General features: G+C 48.2%; 1 protein-coding gene across 2 annotated transcripts; it reads right to left on the reverse strand.

Annotated features, from left to right (window-relative positions):
- Positions 1-217: 217 nt before the first annotated feature.
- On the reverse strand, positions 218-18,357 carry THAP4 (THAP domain containing 4). 2 transcript variants are annotated; one of them, XM_085069878.1, is made up of 6 exons: positions 18,074-18,357; positions 16,100-17,151; positions 5,141-5,300; positions 3,584-3,693; positions 2,593-2,696; positions 218-550 (listed from the first exon to the last, which is right to left on the reverse strand). In XM_085069878.1, the coding sequence occupies exons 1-6, from the start codon at positions 18,295-18,297 to the stop codon at positions 431-433; spliced, it is 1,770 nt and encodes a 589-aa protein (XP_084926004.1). In that variant the 5' UTR covers positions 18,298-18,357; the 3' UTR covers positions 218-430. The 2 variants fall into 2 exon arrangements, with proteins under 2 accessions (XP_084926004.1, XP_084926003.1); XM_085069877.1 differs by having other exon boundaries at positions 16,100-17,244; positions 18,074-18,233.
- Between the last annotated feature and the right edge of the window lie 414 nt (positions 18,358-18,771).

Raw genomic sequence — 18,771 nt, forward strand, 5'->3', positions numbered from 1 at the left:
AGTTTCATTGCACAGGCTCTGCAGCTCTCAGAGTCTTTTCCTACAGTGCAAATCCAGTCCAGAACCTGCAGCTTCCCCCGAGTTATGCAGCTTCCCCAGGAGGTTGGATCTCCAGTCCAGCCCCTGCTAATGAACAGGCAGCACAAAGCCCCTCCAGGAGCACTGCTGAGCAGCAGGCTGCACACACCACCCTGCAATCACGCCAAAGACGCGGCCATAAAAATAAAAGCATTTTATTTATTTTTTTTTATATACCATTACAGAAACATCTGAGTAACATTCTCAACAGGACGGGCAGCTCCAGGGCCCTGGGGACGAGCGCAGGCAGCCTGCTCCAGGGTCTGCCACGCCGTGCTCCTGAGCTGCTGCTGCTCTTGGTGCATGATGTCCTGCTCCTTGTCCTCGGCGAGGAGACCTGGCACTCCTGGCGTCAGGGCGTCACCTTCTTGTAGGTGATGTGGAGGTGCTGAGTCATGGGCTGCGTAGTGGTTGCCATTGAGACAGTTTGTTCGAGCTTCCCATCAGAATTGAGCCTGAATTTTCTGGTAATCTAAACGGAGAGTAGGAAAAGAAATAAGGGAATCAAGCGATGAGCATCCACAGGTGAAATTCCTTACCTGGGCTTTCTTCTCTTTGCCATCTGTATGCCTGCTGTCAACACACCACCAAGGAAGGATATTTTGATTACAGCAGGTGAATAAACAAGTTTTCTCTCCTAAAGAATGTGGTCCTCTCCGTAATAGCAGCTCCAAGCCCATTAGCCATGGAACAAGGCAGGTTCACAGAATCACACAATTAACTAGGTTGGAAAAGACTGCTGAGATCAAGTCCAACCTATGACCTAACACTACCTTATCAACTAAACCTTGGCACTGAGTGTCACAACCAGGGACAGTGACTCTACCACGTCTCTGGGCAGCCCATCCCAGTGCCCAATCACACTTTCAGTCAAGAATTTTTCCCTAATGTCCAGTCTAAACTTCCCCTGCTGCAGCTTAAGGCTGTTGTCTTGTCCTGTCACTGTTGCCTGGGAGAAGAGACCAACCCCACATGGCTGTATCCTCCTGTCAGGGTGTTGTAGAGTGATAAGGTCTCCCCTGAGCCTCCTCTTCTCCAGGCTAAGCAACCCCAGCTCCCTCAGCCTCTCCTCATAGGGCTTGTATTCCAGGCCCTTCACCAGCCTTCTCTGGTGTCCCTTCTCAGGATGTGTCTGAGCATCTCAACACCCTTCCTAAATTGGGAGGGCCAGAACTGGACACAGCACTCAAGCTGTGACCTCACCAGTGCTGAGTACAGGGGAACTATCACTTCCCTGGTCCTGCTGCTATTCCTGACACCCCCTCTCATTCCAAACCCTCCTTTTCCAGCAAGGGTCTCCAAGATACTCACTAGGACCATTCCCTGGGCCTGAGCTGCCAGAGCTCCACCTCCAGCTCCAGAGCTTCCTTCTTCCAGCCTAAGCCAGCCTAGGAGCTCTCAACTAGGATGGAATCTGCTGGTGTTCTGTGCTTTCCCCTCTCCTCCTGCCAGTCTCTCTGCCCACAGTTCATGCAGTGACTTGAAGAGGACAGCTCCTTTTATTTAAATATTTGCAATTAAGAGCTCTGCTCCCCAGCTGACATCCACAGTATCTAATGGCTTTACTTCTGCTACAGAAAGGAGGCAATACAGCTGTTCCTGGGAAAGGAGAAACCCAACAACTGAAAACATGCATCCAAAGGCAGGGGAGTTAGGACTTTCCAAAGATTGGACACTATGTATGTAGGCAAATAAAATTTTTGTCTACATCTACACAAACTTGTGCTCTCCACTGTCTGTGAGTCAGTTTTATAGCACACAAAAACCAGGTTGTGAGATCTTGCTCAGCCTTGCTGTCTCTCAGCTGCTGCTCAGCCACGACAGCTTCAGAGGTCACAGCAACACTTCCAGTGGTGACCTCAGGATGCCACATTGACTCCAGCAGTGCCACTGTACTCACATATGGCTGTACCCCTTCCAGCTGTGTCAACAAACCCCTGCTACACACCCAAAAAAGTCAAACCCCCCAAAAAAGTCAAACCCCCCAAAAGCAGCCAGCCAAAGGTGGAGCTGACAGCAAGTGCCAGGCCTGCCCTGCAGCTACAGATGGGAAAAGAGCCCAGAGAAGGTGTGAATGCTCTGAAAAGCAAGTGAGCAAGATCTGCAGGTGTTCCTAAAATATCCTTGTGAGGCCCAGTACTGACCGTACCTTAAATGTGCATTCTCATACTGCAATCAATCCAGAAAACCAGCATTAATAAAAGAGTATTTAGCAAAGACTTTCCTATTCTCTTCCCCAAGGACCTACTACTGGCCACTGCTGGAGACAGGATTCTGGGTTAGCTGCTCTGATCCAGCCTGTCAGTTTTTATCATAATGATCCCTCTGAGTCTCGTAATGTACAAAATATCTTCCGAAGGCTCTTACAGAAAGAATAAGCCAGGATGCCATGCAGTATTTCCAAGAACTCCTGATGGCATTCTGTAATTAAAGCATGCTAATTAACCTATCCTCTCAACTAGACTCCTTCTGGGGCAAGCAATGCTACAGGAATGGCTCATTGTGTGCACTCACCTGCTCTACATGGGGCTTCTTGGCAAAGGAGATCCTGGCTATGGAGTGAGAAGCTATAGACAGCTCTTGTCCATTCACCTCCCCTTCCTCCACCTCCACCAGACCTAGGGAGAAGCAAGGACATACATATTATTAGGCTACAAATGTTATTTAAGCATGTGACAATTATAATTTTGGCCTTTCAGTACTTAAAAGGGGCTTATAAAAAAGAGGAAGATAAAAGAGGAAGATACACATGCAGATAAAGATAGGACAAGGAGGACAGTTTTAATCTGTAAGAGGAGAAATTTAGGTTAGATATTAGGAAAAAATTCTTCCCTGTGAGGCCCTGTGAAGGGGTGGTGAGGCCCTGGCATGGGGTGCCCACAGAAGCTGTGGCTGCCCCTGGATCCCTGGAAATATTCAAAGTCAGGTTGGACAGGGCTTGGAATAACCTGGTCTAGAGGGAGGTGGAACGAGAAGGGCTTTAAGGTCCCTTCCAACCCAAACCATTCCATGATCTATTAGGCTACATAACAGAGCATCACGCCCTGTTAAGAATGGTTTTATTTGCCCTAGCACTATTGACAACTGCAGATCCACACAACCTCAGACATGGAATGCTGCTCAGAAAAATCCAGCCAGACTTATTCACAGCGTGTGGGACGAGTATCACAGCACAACTGGCACTTTTCCCTTCAGCACCTGCCATTTTAGATACAAATTAAAGCATCAGCTGGGGTTTAACACTTTCACTTATGGCAACTGAGATGTGGTTCCTTCTCATTCAGTCCCCCTAAGGTAACAAGAACCAAGGTGCTACATCCAGACACTGGGAGGTTCTCCTAGCTTAGGAACCACTGTGGGTTCAGTGCCAAAGAGCAGCAATTCCGACCTGGAAAATTAATTCAATAAAACTATGAGAGGTGCGAGAACTTTCTGAAATAGTAATGAGATGGCCCAGCAAGGTAACAACCTCTTCTTTTCCCCAGCATGGATATCAGGTTTGTACCTGTGTTCTGGGCACTGATGAAGGCCACCTTGTTAGTGTCAGGTTTGAGGCGGATGAATCCACATTCCCGGTGCATGGGCTTCCTGGTATCTGGATGGAAGGCGTTGAATCTGAGGAGAAATCAGAGCACAAAAGCTGATGTATTTTGCACTCAAAAGACATTTTTTGGCCTGGTTTACTCTTATCTAACCAAATGAGTGCCTGCAGTACTCTTTGAAGAGTAGAAGACTGACAACGCTTCACAGTTGAGAGACGTAAACCTCGAAAAATACAGTTACTTTACAGAGGCACAGATATTTCTTAGAGCTGGATTTAAGTCTTTAATTTCAAGCTTCAGATTTCCCACAACCTCTGGGTCTTTCTAGGAACTAGCTCAGAAACCCCTCAGGAACTCAGATGTTTCACAGATGCTGAAGCCACACTCTGTCTCAAAAGCTTCCTTTTCTCAAATAAATATCTGAAATTACTGTATCATCTTTATTTTACTTTTACAGCTGGCAAGTCAGTTTTTCCTGTATATTCCTTGCTGCAGGCAGCAACAGAGCAGACATATTTCTCCCATCACCCCCTTCAAAAATATAAAAAGTTCACCTCAGATTCTTATTTATTCTTCAGGAGGCCTTAAGAACTGTAGGTTTTGTCACCCATACCATGGCTGATTATCAAAAGTAAAACAAACTTAAATCAGGCAGCTTTCAGTGCTCAGAGTATTCAAGGAATACAGGGACTGTCTTTTAACAGCCACTGCTCCAGAAGGCAGGAAAGCACAGGGTCTCTGTCCTCCAAGCCTGCTGCCTATTTTCCTGGTGCTTCCCAAAGCTCAGCAGCTCACAGCTATCTAACTCCTTGGCACAAAAAAAAGGAGGAATAAAATAAAAGGTGACTCAAATCAGCAACTGTTCACAAGCTGGAGAGGGAGGTGTAGTCAGAGCAAGACTGTCAGAGCTTTGTTTCTTTTGGAAACAGGACTAAAGCAGTCACAGGCTGAGCTGGCAGCTCCATCCCACTCCAGGAGCACAGAGCATCTCTCACACAGCACTTCCATCTTCTAATTCTTCTCTTCGTTTTCAAAGCAACACATTTTCCAACTCACCCTCTCAAATGAGCACTGGAGCAGCACTGAGCAGTAGCCAACTTGTCACTTCTTTCCCTCCAGATTTCTTTTGATTTCTGTTAGAACAATCACTTGCAGCCAAAGCAAGTAGTTAAGCTACCTGCCTCCTGTCCCATATGGTTTGATAAGCACTAATTTTTCTCAGATTTTCACAATGGTGAAGATTGAGAACCACAGCTTAAAATGGACAAGCCTGGCGGCCATGCCATAGCTCCTTCATTTATTCTGTCTCTAAGTGGGAGTTCCACAAAGAATGCCAATTAAACATAAGTTCTCAAGGTAAATAGAAGTCAGACCACGCAGTCACGTAATGCAACATCATCTCATTTGGTAGGTGAAAATTTGTGTACTTTGCCATTGGAAAAGAAACAAACAACTCCCCCTGGAGCCATGCCTGCTCCAATCCAGCAGCTGCTGCCAACACAGACAGACCCTGGACTTACGAGAAGTTGAGCATGGGCTGCCCCACGTGAGAGATGTGCACTTCTTCCAGGTACTGGAAGGGCTTCATGGTAGGGAAGGTGCCGTCTCCTGGCGGGTCTGAGAGCCAGGTGCCCAGCATCCAGGACAGGGGTTCCATCACAGGGTTCAGCTGGGGAGTCTCTGTGGAGGAAGAAGAAAGAAGGAACAAAGAAAACTCAGGGGGCTGTGCTCTGCAGCTTGCTGTGAGCTGCCTCCAGCTGGCTGGAGGTGAACACAAAACACCTCAGAAATGGTTCAACACTACAGCAATGCTTTTCTTCAGAGCAGTGCCAGCTCCAAGGTGGTAGGGCAGATGGGGAACAATGAACAGTCATGGAAAGCAGGTCGGTTGCCAAACCAGCCCCCAGCTGCACACAGAGCACTCTTGCAGGTGGTCCATTTCTGACTCCTCTCTTCTTTCAGATCAAGCCTCCTCCCATCTACATGCAAGGAAGAAGATGACTGAAATCTCAGCATAAAGAATAATCATTAAATGATAATGAAATCTCTAATGCTGTGGGCTGATCTTTCTCAAGCACTGAGTACATACTGTTCCTGTTTGTTTCAGAGGCCAAGGAAATGAGTCCTCACTTCAAAAGAAAATCAGGCTGTGCACATATTCAAGATGAAAGTTTGGCTAAATTTCTTTTTTTAAGAGGTTAACAATGGCCTGAACTCATACAAAGAGACAAGCAGGAATCATTCAGAAGCTGTTCTGTTTAGGCTCTGGACAAAGAGAAACATTTGGGTGCCTGTAAGTTAAAAAGTAAAGGGAAGAGAAAGATACTTCCCTTTGTCACTGCAGTTATTAAAAAGCAACCAAGGTCTGTTTCACAAAGTTAAAATTTCTTTGACGAATCATTTTACAGAATCACGGAATAAGCTGAGTTAGAATGGAACCACAAAGATCATGAAGTCTAACTCCTGGCACTGCACAGGACCATCCCAAAGAGTCACACCATGTGCCCAAGAGCATTGTCCAAATGCTTCTTGAACTCTGTCAGGCTTGGTGCTGTGGGAGAGCTTTGATAAACAATACTTTCGCATCTTACTTTCAGAGGCTGTGACCTGAAAAAAATAAATCAGGAAAATGGAGACAATTTAAAGCTATGTGAAGAGCAGAGCAGACCCATTACTAAGGTGTAAGTAGAGAAAGCAAGACGTCACCTATGGGATCTTGGGAAAGACAGATTCCCACACAAATGTGTTGTTTGCTACTCCAGTAGTAGTCTATTAAGCTGACAAATATGACTGAAGTATGCTTAAAGCATGTCCTCCTCCCCCTCATGGGATAAATGTTTTGCACTGGCAAGGTGGGCGTTCCAGGGGGCTGTTTTCCACTCCTAGTGAGATCAAGAATTCAAGAATAAGCTGCCTGTCTGGTTAATCTAAAAGGCACACACTCAACTGCAGGGAGAAATCAGGACCTAAAAGCATAAGGCTGTGGTCAAAATTTGCTTGACCAGTCTGAGTTTCACAGTGCTCTTTACAAAATGTCAGGCTAAAAAGCTGAGCAAGGAGGAAGAACACAGTCCACATCTGAAATGCCAAAGAAGGAACAGCAGCTTTCCTGGGTAAAAGAGACCACTTGTGGTACTCAACTCCCACAGACAGCAGGTTTTAAAAGCCAGCCCATGTCAGCAAAGTGCTGCTACTTACTCTGCTTTATCCTGAAGTATTTTGCAAGGGAAGCATCATGAGGAAACATGAGAGTTCACTAGGAAATAGATGATAAAAGTCTACAGCATCAGAGCCAGGATCTGTAGAACATCCTGTCACCCTGTGCATTCCCCAGCAGCTTACCCAGGACTTGGAAAAGGGCTTCTCACAATCTGTACAGCACTGTCAGTGTACCAGACAGTATTTCCTTGTACTCACCTTTCCAATTCCATGAGAAGAGCACACAGTTCTGTGGATAAGGAGTGTGCTGCTCCTCCCTCCGACTGCTGTTTGCCTTTCACTCCTTACTGCGTTTCTTTCCAAGCTTTTTGCAGCCTCATTTCCCACCGTGCAAGTGAAAAGCAAAGCTCTGGAAAAGCTGCAGGGGCCTGCAGCCTGGGCTGCTGCTGCCCTCTCCTGGGTCAGCATCCCAGGAGCAGGATGCTTTCTGTCACCACAGTGCTTTCACACGACACTTCCTTTTCTTCTGCTTGCATTTCAGGGAAAAGCATCAAAACAACAGATGGAAGAAATGGCTTTACCCATTGCCACTCTTTAGACTTGGTTATAAGCCAAGAGAAGCCAACTGATCGTTTCCAGTACCCCCAGCTTGACTCCACTGCCTTGCTGTGCAGCGTTCAGCCTGGCTGGAGGTGCCTGACCCAAGGAGCACATCTCACTCCAAAGAGCTGGAATTCTAGCCAGCTGAACAGTGAAGCTGTAACTGTATATCCTGAAGTCTCTGGCACCTGGGCAAACAAAATGGCCAAGTGACATTATTACTTTTCCAAACTACCTAGATGGTGGCAAAGCCAATGAGTTCTTTAGTTCTCATGTGGCAGAATGAATAAGGACCAGGGACTCAGTGAAGTGCAGGGAAGTACAGACATCCTGATCTCATCCCATGCAATGCTCTTCTTACCTTCAGTGTTGGTCTCTGACTGGTGGACTAAGACTTTTTTTCTTCCTGGCAGCTTTCTGAGCTGGGAGAGTGGAAAAGCAAGAGGGGAGGCAGACAGGAGAGAGTCTGATTGAATTCATCCGAAAGGAAAAGTAGCCATTTGAAAAGAAATTTGCTTTTTTATGTCATGATTGGGGCAGGTAAATGCAAGATTATTGCAGCAGCAAAAAAGTTCTTTGCTGAGCTGCTTTGTTTCAAACTTCAGGTTTATAGATGTCAAGAGAAACTCATCTGACACTGATGAACAGGGCCTGCAAGTCTATTTTTAAAGGTCTAAACTCCTGGCACACCATTTTTGCAAAAAACCTACTAATGTGGCTTAAAATGTAAGTGCGTGACTATATCAAGAATACAAATGACATCTGAGAATTTGGAGTGCAAGAGACCCTGGTCACCCTTCTGCATGCTTAAAGCTCCACACTCATATGGTGTCTTCTTCATTCTCTTGCATTCATATGCACAGTTCCTCTTTTACCTAATAACAGGGAAGCTCTCTCTGCATCCTCTTTCTTAACATTCCTGGAATCACCTTCCCCTACCAGATGACATGCTTTCTGGAAGCTATTAGGGATCCAGCACCTCCAAGACACCGCTCCTCCACAACCTGGTCTAGTGGAAGGTGTCCCTGCACATCACAGGGGCTTGGAACAAGATCAGCTTTAAGGTCCCTTCAACCCAAACCATCCTGTGGTTCTACAAAACCTCACTGAAATCAACTGTGACATTCATGAGTTGTAACAGTTTGGGAGACAAAAACCACACGTCTGATCACCTTGATCTGTTTCCTTCAGGAAGCCTTCAAGCCACTGCCACTGTGCCCAGGCCCTGAACACACAGGTCAGCTCCAGTTCACCACCTGACCCCGCTCCATCCCTCCAAATTCAGACTGTTTCTACATCTTTTCCATTCCCGGGGGGTATACAAACCAAATCGCACCCTGCACAGTAACACAGACTGGAACTGGCTGTCCAGGCTTTGCAACAGCAGATACTGTGTTCTCCCTGCCATGACACAAAGCAGACAGAGCAGCTGGACAGCCCCCTCAGGCCATGTCTACACAGCCAGCATGGCTCTCAAGTGGGATCCTAGGCACAGAAAGCTACACTGGCACAAATTCCTAGACAGCTTTATCAGCAAAGACACGGTGAGCAGCCAGCTGGTTGCTAACAAGGCACATAACCTATTTCCTTGAGCTGGGGAACAACACTTCCTGCAGAAAACACAAAGAAAAAAAACCATACAAACATCAACAACAAAAAAACCCACCAAAAAACCCCAAACAAATCCCAAACTAACTCCCAGAGTCTTCAAAGTGCAAGTTCTGCAGCACCAACTGGGCAGTTCCCTGCAGTTCTTCTTTCAGCACAGTTGCTCACTGGGTTTAAATCATCATCACCATCATCATCAAGGTTCTGGTAATTAAGGAGCATGGTTGGTGATTAACTATCCCTGATTTGTCGAGGTCTCTCTGCAGGGCCTCCCTGCCCTTGAGGGAGTTGACAGCTCTTCCCAGTTTAGTGATGTTGGCAAACTCCCTTAGTATTCCTTCAAGCCCTGTGTCCGAGTTGTTAATGAGGACACTGAAAAGAACAGGGCCAAGGATGGAGCCCTGTGGAACCCCACCAGTGACAGGTGCCAGCCTGGTGTCACCCCAGTCACTGTCACCCACTGTGCCTGACCTGCTCACCCATCATGTAACACAGTTATCCAGCTGGGGGCTGGACAGTTTGTCCAGAAGGACCCTGTAAGAAACAGAGCAAAAGCTTTGCTGAAGTCCAAAATGATTCCACCTCCTGGCTTTCCTAGACTGGTTACCCTGTCATAGAAGGAAATCTGGTTCGACAAGCAGGACTTGCCCTCATGAAGCTGTGCTGACTGTGACTGATGCCTGTGTTGTACTCTCGGTGTTTTTCAATACTTCCCAGAATAATCTCTTCCATTATTTTACCAGCATGGAATTGAGACTGACAGGCCAGTTGTCCCTAGAGTCCTCCTTCTTGCCCTTCTTGAAAATTGGGACAACACTCACCAGCTTCCAGTCAGCTGGAACCTCTCTGGAATCCCAAGACTGCTCAAAAATCAATCATCGAGAGAGGCATTGCAATGACATCAGCAGCTCCTTGAGGATTTGTGGATGAATCCCATCAGGCTCCACTGCTTTGCAGGGATCCTGCTGGAGCAGCTGATCCCACAGAACTTCTAGGTTAACTGGGAGGTGACCATTCTCAGTCATGGTCCTCTAGTTCACAGCACGGAGCCCCATCATCCATGTTGAAGACAGAGGCAAAGAAGCATAAAACACCTTTGCCATGTCCCTGTCCCTGTTTGTGAGGCGACCATCCTCATCCTGGAATGGGCCACTGTTATTTCTCAACTACCTTTTGCCACTTATATATCTGAAAAAAATGTTTTTATTGTTCTCCGCAGTTCTGGCAGCTTCAACTCCAACTGAGCTTTGCATGTATGAATTTTCTCCAAACAGTGCAGAGCAGCATCTCTATATTCTTCCCATGTCACCTGACCTTGCTTCCACTGGGCACATACCTTCCTTTTCCATCTTATTTCCAAGAGAAGATCCCAGTTCAGCCAAGCCAGCCTTCTGCCTCACCTGCTTGACTTCTGACATTTAGGAATTGCTGTTCCTGCGCCCTTAGGAAATGATGATTAAAAACTGACCAGCACTGATGGACCCCAGCACCTGCAAAAACATCTTCCCAGGGGACTTTACTCACTAATTGCCTGAGCAGCATGAGGTCTGCTCTCCTCCTCATGGCCAGAGTGGAGGTTTTTCTGACACTTTTCCTGCTGTCCTTCACCGGATATTTTAAACCTGATGTCTGCATGGCTGCAGTGGCCAAGATAGCCCCAATGTTCACTTTGCTCACGAGATCCTCTCTGTTGACAAGCAGAAGATCATCTTTCCAAGTCAGCTACTGAGGTCCTGTTCATGCAGGTGTGTTAGGAACCTTCTGGCCCAGGTTGTATCAGCTGTGTGATGTTCCCAGTTAATTTCTGGCAGGTTGAAGTCCCCCATAAGGACAAGGGCAATTGACTTGGAATCAGCCCTTAGTTCTTCAAAGAATAATTTATCAGTGCCATTGTCCTGGCTGGGAGGTCCACAGTAGACTCCCACAGTGACATCTGCATTATTTGTTTTCCCCTTCATTCTCAGCCTAAGGCTCTCAACTGTGCCACTGCCAATTGTGAGCTCCAGACATTGCAACCCTTCTCTTACATACAATGCCACCCCTCTCCCTCTCCTGCCCTGCCTGTCCTCCCTGAAGATTCTGGAACTGTCCATCAGTACACTCCAGCCACAGGACTCATCCCATCAGGTTTCACTAAAGCCAATGATGTCAGATCTCTGGGACTGGGCCAAAGCTCCAGCTCCTCACTGGTCCCTCATGCTGGTTGCATTAATGCAAAAACATTTCAGGTGTGGTACATTGTAGCCAACACCTGGTGAAACAGATTGACGCATCCTATTAGTGCTCCTTTCCTCAAATTTTGGCACTCCATGTCACTGCTCATCACTGGTGACTCTGGCTTTGTCTCTTTCCCCTTTCCAAGCTAGTTTAAGGCCCTATTGACAAGGCCTGTCAGCTCCTGTGCTAGAACTCTTTTTCCCCTGAGAAAGATGCATCCCATCAGGTGTTGAACAGATCATCCCATCTCTGCTCCAAAAGCTGGGAATGTGGTTATATTCACAAATTTTCATGTTATAGACTCAGTAATTAATTTCATAGCCAAGTACTAAGGTGGTACTGCCTCTGTGGTAAATGCTCCAGTGCCTGCAGACACTGCCAGAGTTCTGCATTACAAAATACAGAGAAAACATTTTTAAAATTACACTCTATTATGAGAAACCAAACACCCTACCTGAACGCAGTCTGACTTTCTCTCGAGTTTTCCTTAGTTTGCTGTTTCATTGCTTCCTAGCTGCAAGCTGGGTTTTTGTTGTGAGTCATTGCAGACTCGCTGCAGAATTAAATGCTTAATGCACAAACTCTATAGACTATTAGGCAAAAAACATGGAAAGAACAAGACCATCCCGCTGAAAATGAAACCAACAGCAGTGCAAAAAGTCTTGTTTCCTCCCTTCCAACTACCTTTCTCTCCAAGGGAGAGGTCAAGGAGCCGCCTTCCTCAACCAAGTCCCAAAGCTGGAATGCCTGCACACTGCTTGCTCCCATGCAGAGCACAGAACAGTTCACCTCCCACTCAAGTGCTCTGGCCATTTGGTAAACTCTCACCCAGCCTCTTTCAAGATACCTTTTGCCATGGATTCAGCCCCACTCTTAACCTATGCACACATATTCCTACTCCTTATCTCGCTCTCAGTCTTCTTTATAGCTCCCTTGCTCTTTGTAACGTCCCACCCTATGGACCAGTGTTCTATCCTGGCCGTTCCCATCCCAGACAGGGCACAAAAAAATCACACACAGCACCTGCTGTCTCAGAATAAGAGCAGGTTTTTTTCCAAAATCTATCTCCAAGTTACCATGGAGCTGCCAGGCTAGCAGTGCCTGACCTGGTAGAGGCAACTTCCCTGACAAGCATATCTCAGTGACCTAGTAGACACATTTCATTTTCAAGCTGAACTGGACATGGGCCTGTTGCTGGTCCAGATCTCAGACAGGTAAAAGCATAGCATCTCCACCATTGCCAATGAGGAACGGAATTTTGCTATTTGTTTTCTGCAACGTGAATGAAAATCTGTCACCACCTCGATGGGAAACGCCACTTCAGGCCCGACAGACCTGGCATCAGGACTCCATCTCAGCACAAAACCACACATTAAATGTTCCAAATCCTTCTCCTTGTTCCCAAAGTTCACCAACTATGCTTCATTTGCATGTAAAAAGTACCGTAAATGACCCCATTTCTACACTGGCTTTGCACAAATACTCAAAGACAAATCCAAGCTGGAACAAATTAAGATTTCCCGTAGATTCCTAGCAGAGCTCTAACCATTTTTCACATGAACTCATTTTGCAAACTCTCCTGCCTTTAATATGACCTTCATGAAAACAGACATGCACCATGGAAGAGGCTCCTCACATGCCCAAGCAGCTGAATTCTACGAGCTTTACCTCTCTGATGAACACAGAAACTCGAATCCCATGGAATCCTACCTGTGTTTGCTCCATGCCCAGCCATACTCGCAGATATTTTGCTATTTGCTCTGCCACCAGCCCCCCCTGCCCCCAGAAGGTGCTTTGCGCAGGGTGGTAAGATGGCTATGAGGGAAGTGATCTCATGGTTGGGTAAGACACTGGTCCTGCTGCCTGCTGGGAGATGTAGTTTTATAACCAGACCAAACTGGGCCACGGTAAGAGGAGGTGATATTTTGGAAGGAGCAGCAGGGATGTCCTGGCTGAGCGAGCACACCTGATGCAGCAGAGCTGTGAGAGCTTCATGCAGAACAAGACGGTCAGACAGCACTTGTGCAGTTAGAACAGTCATGCCTTCCCCAGGACACATCCCTGGTTGCTTGCTGGCTCTCCCTAATTTCTCCCAGTGCATCCTGCTGTCCTCCAGAAGCTACATCTAACCATGTCCTGCCTGGTGCACCGTGCCTAACCGTGCTCCTCTGCCAACAGCATTCCTCAGCCTTTGGTCCATGGACCTCAGAAGTAGCCTGTGAAACAGAAGGAAACATTTTCCTACCAAACAAGTGCCCAAATTGAAAGTTTAGATGGAAAAGGCCACCATGGCAGCTGTGCTGTGCAGGAGACAGCATGGGGTTTGTCCCAAAGCATTGAGTCAATCCCCCTCGGTGGGACAGGTTGGGAAACACCCCTGAGCACATGGTGACAGCTGCAGGTGGGAGCCACCTGCCCAGCCTGAGTCACCCAGCCCTGAGCGTGGCTGGCAGGCACTGCTGTGCAGCAATCCTGCAGGAACCTGCTCTTCCCAGCCGGCTGCAGCTTGGATACAGACAGCAGAAATTTATTTGTCTCATTAGAGGAAAATATGTGAGAACTAGCACCGAAATGAAGCTCTGCATAGTGGGTGTGGGCCTAAAGGTGGTTTTTGGTGCTCGGGATTTTGTGGAAATGGCTGAACATCAGGGATGCAGACAGGTAGCAACCTGCACAGTCAGTCCAGTCAGGTACTTATACTCAAGGAACTGCCTTCAGCAGAAAAAAAAATATGCAGGCTCAGGTTCACAGCTAAAACCATCACCTCAACCGCACATCAGATGACTTGGGACAGCTGAGACAGAGCTACTAACAAAGACTATCATTATTATTAACCTAATGTGCTACCCGACTGTATTTTTATGAATATGAAAAGCCTTTCGTAACACAGCTTTGTATTTAAGTAAAACTCAGTGTCTGGGCATGAACCAGTCTCTGCCTGGCAGCAGCTGGCTGCACTTCATCAGCTATTTTCACTGCCATAAACTATTACTATGAGCACAAGAGAAAGAGTCTAAAACAGAAGAGCACCAAGATCAAGCTAAAAAATAAATAATAAAAAAAAAAGCCAGTCAGCCACCAAAAAACCCTTTAAAAAAGTTCCCAGCCAAAGGATTCAATATAAACCTCCCATCACACTAAGCTACAATTGCCAAAATGGTTCATTTTCACACACTGTTCTCTAGTTTTGTTGATAAAAGATGGCAGAGAGGGTAACAAATTGGTCAATCCATTACGGAAAATTACTTCTTCCCTTATAAAACAGACTGTGTAACGCATATATTAAGAATATAATTTACAAGAACATAAAATTTTCACTTCTCAAAGATATATGTACAAAAACATTAATTTTGGGCAAAAGGAGAAAAATCATAGTGCTTACCAGAATAAAGAAAAACATCCTTAAAGATATTCTTTCTGCAACTAGTATTTCAGTGAAGGTATTACAACAAAGCTAGACATCTTTTTTAATACGTATATGTACATATATATATAAATATTTTTTAAATAAAAATATAAATTTTTAAAATATAAAAATATTTTTTATATAAACAACAGCTATAGAAACCTAAAATTGTATTTATTTTCTTCAGTTTGACATCTAAACACTACAAAAACGCAGACCAGAAGGGACAAACAAGACTATGTGGATTTCCCAGGGGAAAACTTCTTCCCCTCTACCCAAATCAAAGTGTGAGTTTTCCCATACTTAGGAAAATTAGATACATATGGGAAAAGTAGCACTGGGTGTAGACCTTCATGAATTTATGTATTCTGTTAGGGTCTACTTTCCTCTTTCAGTGAGGAAGTTGGCCATGCTGCAACAACCTGGAGAATAAGCCCATCTATGCCAGCATCACCTTTTCTGACTGTGTCCAACAGCTCCAGAAGAAGCCATGAAGTTTTTCTCCTACAGGAAAGGTAAGAATTACCCACCAAGAGACACCCAACACTCCAAAGGTGATGACTTCTCCAAGCAAGCCCTACAGCACAAATCCTTCCCAAGGCAACCCAGTGTTTTCTCAGCAGCCACACACACACCACCATTAGATGGTCCTAAACTCTTGCCCTGAATTGCACCTTGCAACCACAGCCACTGTACACAAACTGCACCTTAACAGACACTTTTTCTTGCAAGAAGGGTTATGGCCAGATTTGACTTCTACGCAACAAATTTTTAATGTGACCTCATCCCTCACTGAGTTCCCCTATGTTTTCAGGTGCTGATTACTTTTGGAATAGAGAAGCATTCTTCATTGCTCCCTGCTTTGTGATGTTTCTAGACCTCTTTTGTCTTCCGAAGGAGGAAAGGATCAAAGCAAACACAGACATTTGCTCACAAATCACGACCTCAATGTGTATCACGACACTGTCGTATTTGATACCTCCCACCTCACTTACATTTCCTGTATCCTGAGTACTGAGTGCAGAATATGAAATCCAAGACCAAAACTACATCTTACGCCACTGAAGACAACAACAGCTTTCCATACCTGCTGCTAGGACAGCTCATTAAACACACCAAAAAAAAAAATATCACAGGCATGGTCCAAACGAAGAAGGAAAATCCTAACCGGAGCCACTGAGTCACAAACAAATTAAAATAATCCAGAAAGAAAAGAAAATAAACTCGTCAAGAGAGTTGCCTGCAACACCATGACCTAACTTCCCATTCCAAACCTTGGAAAGGTTAGGGGTATAAGAATTAACTTGTGTGCGCACAGAGTGAATTCTTTAATCTGTATCCACTGGTCTGACACAAGCTGCTACTTCTCCTTCCCAAAACGTCCCTCTCTCATACCTTTTCCCCATCACAGCTTTACAGCCTCCAACTTAAACAGCCCCTAAGAAAACAGGGCATTCCACTTCAGTGCAGCACCCCTGGGAATACTGACCACAGTCCTGGGATATCGGGCTGTTCAAGTAAGGGAAACTGTTCCGCTTCATCTCATCCAGCTTCTCCTTCAGCTTCCTGACTTGGCTGTCGGAGCGGCTGATCCTCTGCCTCAGAAGTTTCAGCTCTCCATTCTTCTTCTCCACCTGCTCCCGCAAGCAGCACACCTGGCTCTTGCTCTGCCGGGAGGAGAAGCAGTACGAGTGGAGGGAGTCGATGAGCTTGCAGGCCCCCGAGGCTGACATGATCACCTCGTTGATGGACATGGGGTTGGCGTCCGTGTCACCCTTCCGCCCCACCACGGCCTCGGTGGCGGGCCGAGGGGTCAGGTCAGCCGGGGACGCCGACAGACCCTGGCAGGGTTTCTGGGGGGTCGCGGTGAGGGATGACGTCGAGGAGACTTCTGCCACGGCCTTATCGTGTCCCAAAAGTTGGCTGCTGCAGCTCGGTTCCACGTCTCTCTTTGGTCTTTTCCTTTCTAGCTGCTCTTTGGGGAGAGACGGCCTCTCCCTGGCGTGCTTGGAGGAAAAGCTGTATGAGTGGAGGGAGCCGATGAACTTGCAAGCACCAGAGGCAGGAGGGGTGAAGTCGTCCACCGACACACCGCTTCTGTCTGCCACCCAGCTCCCCGCCCAGCTGCCCCGGGCACAGTCCTCCACAGGAGACCTCTCGGGCTTTTTCTGCGCTCCAGGCTTTGCACCCAAATTATCCCCTAACGTCCTTCTCCGAGGGCCGTCCAGCTGGCTGTGGAGGGCCTCTTCCTCCTCGGACATGGATCCCATTTCCTCTTGCAGAGTGGCCTCCTCCATCTCTTTCTTCCCTTGCATCACCATGAAGTCCTGGCCAGAAGATGCTACCTCACCTCCTCCTTCCCGCGGGGCCTCCCCATCCCGCACCGGCACCTGCCTGGCTATTTTCCTTCGGCTCCTGACATAATCCAGCTTGTCGTGTTTCTTCTCCACGAGCTGGAAGATGGTGGGAACAGCAGTGGGCTTCAGCAACCGGTGCTGGTCTTCCAGCCGCTTGGAGAAGCTGTCTTTGGTGAAGTGCTCACTGCAAAGAAAGGAATACTTGGTGGGAGTCCAGTTGTCTCTCTGAACAGCTTTCAGCCACTGAATCAAGCGCTTGGAATCCTTCAGAGGGAATCTAAAGGAACAGACGAAAAAATAAGCTACGTTTTGGAAATCAGAAGGGTTGGTACTTTTAGAATCACGGAACTGTAGGATCACAGAACTGTTGAGGTTGGAAAGACCTTTAAGATGACCAAGTCCAAGGTGACGGTTAGGTTTAGGAGATTCTGGGGAAAGTTGCGTTTTGGTAAGTTACACTCATTTATGAATGAAATTGCACTCATTTAAGAATTATTTCACTTCGGGCTGAAATATTTGATGTTTATTCACACAAGACTAAAAGGTGTTGCTTCCATTTTCATCAGCAATCAACCCATTAATCCTCTCACCAGCCCTCGAGGAACACCCTGTCCAAAAGGAAGGGGGATGTGACCACCACCAAAACACCAGCTCAGCCAACACGCTGCCCAGCGCTGCCTCCGTAACCCGGGTGCTGCTTACACCGGGGGTGTTTAATAACATTTCATCAGATATAGAAATGCCTGGGGTGGAAGAAAGCCCCTGAGTAGGGGAACCAGCTTCCGCTGCCGACAGGACTCCCGAGCTAGGGGCTTTCCCCGGGGACTCACCTCCGGCAGCATCCCCGGGGAGGGATGAGGCGGAGGACGGGCCGCGGGGGGCTCAGCTGGGGAGGGTCGGGGGAGAGGCCAGGGAGGGCCCAGGCCCCGCGGCGAGAGGCGCTGCCGCTGCCCGGCCGGGGCTGCTGGCTCCGGGAGCACCGAGCCGCTTTCCCCTAAGGGAAACAAAGGGCAGCCGCTGCCGCGGGGGCCCGGCGGGGGGAGCGGGACCGGGACGCGGGCGGCCCGGCCACGGCACTTGCGGCGGGCCGGGCGGGCCGCCCTTACCTGTGGAAGGAGACGGCGCCGCGGCGCGCCTTGCCCTGCCGGTTGGAGCAGTTGGCGGCGGCGCAGCAGATCACCATCTCCGGCCGCCGCCGCCGCCCTCGGCCGGCCGGGCCCGCCCCGGCCCCCGCCCCGGCCCCGCCGCGCCGCCGTACGGCAAGATGGCGGAGCCGGGTCACCCCGGCGCCCCTCGCCGCTGGGGAAGGGGTTTCTGTACGGCACAACATGGCAGCCGCCACACGGCCGCCGCCATTTTGGCCGAGGTGCAGCCGTACGGCGCGGCGCAGGTGGGGAAAGGGGGGGTTCGCTCCGGGCGCCTCTCGCTTGCCTCGTCGACGCTGCTGGGTGTCCGCCTCCCGACGAGCCGCTCGGTCCGTGGCAGCTGAGCAGGGAAAGGTCTCTCCGAACGGGGCGTGCATGGTGGAGGGGGTAACCCTGACGAGGAAAGAGGGGCGGGGCTCGGCCGGCTCCGTACAACACGATGGCTGCGCCGGTTCAGCACATCTTTCCCAGGTATACGTGTCACGGGACGCTCCCGCCAGCGCTCTGCGCAAGAAACGAAGCTCTCACACTGCGCACCGCCGTCTCGCCCCTACCCCGGCCCCGCCGCCGGCCCATCACCTCCCCGCGCTCCGCGCTGCCTCTCCGTACGGCAACATGGCAGCTCCCGCAGCCCGGATACAGCTGCACCGCGCGCCGAG

This window comes from Lichenostomus cassidix, chromosome 9, assembly GCF_008360975.1.
Source record: "Lichenostomus cassidix isolate B80296 chromosome 9, HeHo_3.0, whole genome shotgun sequence".
In the NCBI taxonomy this organism is placed as follows: Eukaryota; Metazoa; Chordata; class Aves; order Passeriformes; family Meliphagidae; genus Lichenostomus; species Lichenostomus cassidix.

What these genes read in the sequence shown, in the direction of transcription:
- THAP4 (XM_085069878.1), bottom strand. Translation starts at nt 18,297, where the DNA reads ATGTTGTGCCGTACAGAAACCCCTTCCCCAGCGGCGAGGGGCGCCGGG. An exon ending in CCCGATATCCCAGGACTGTG is followed by an intron (nt 5,301 to 16,099) that starts GTCAGTATTCCC and finishes CTTCCTCCACAG; the next exon opens with AGACTCCCCAGCTGAACCCT. An exon ending in CATCAGTGCCCAGAACACAG is followed by an intron (nt 2,697 to 3,583) that starts GTACAAACCTGA and finishes GCTTCTCCCTAG; the next exon opens with GTCTGGTGGAGGTGGAGGAA.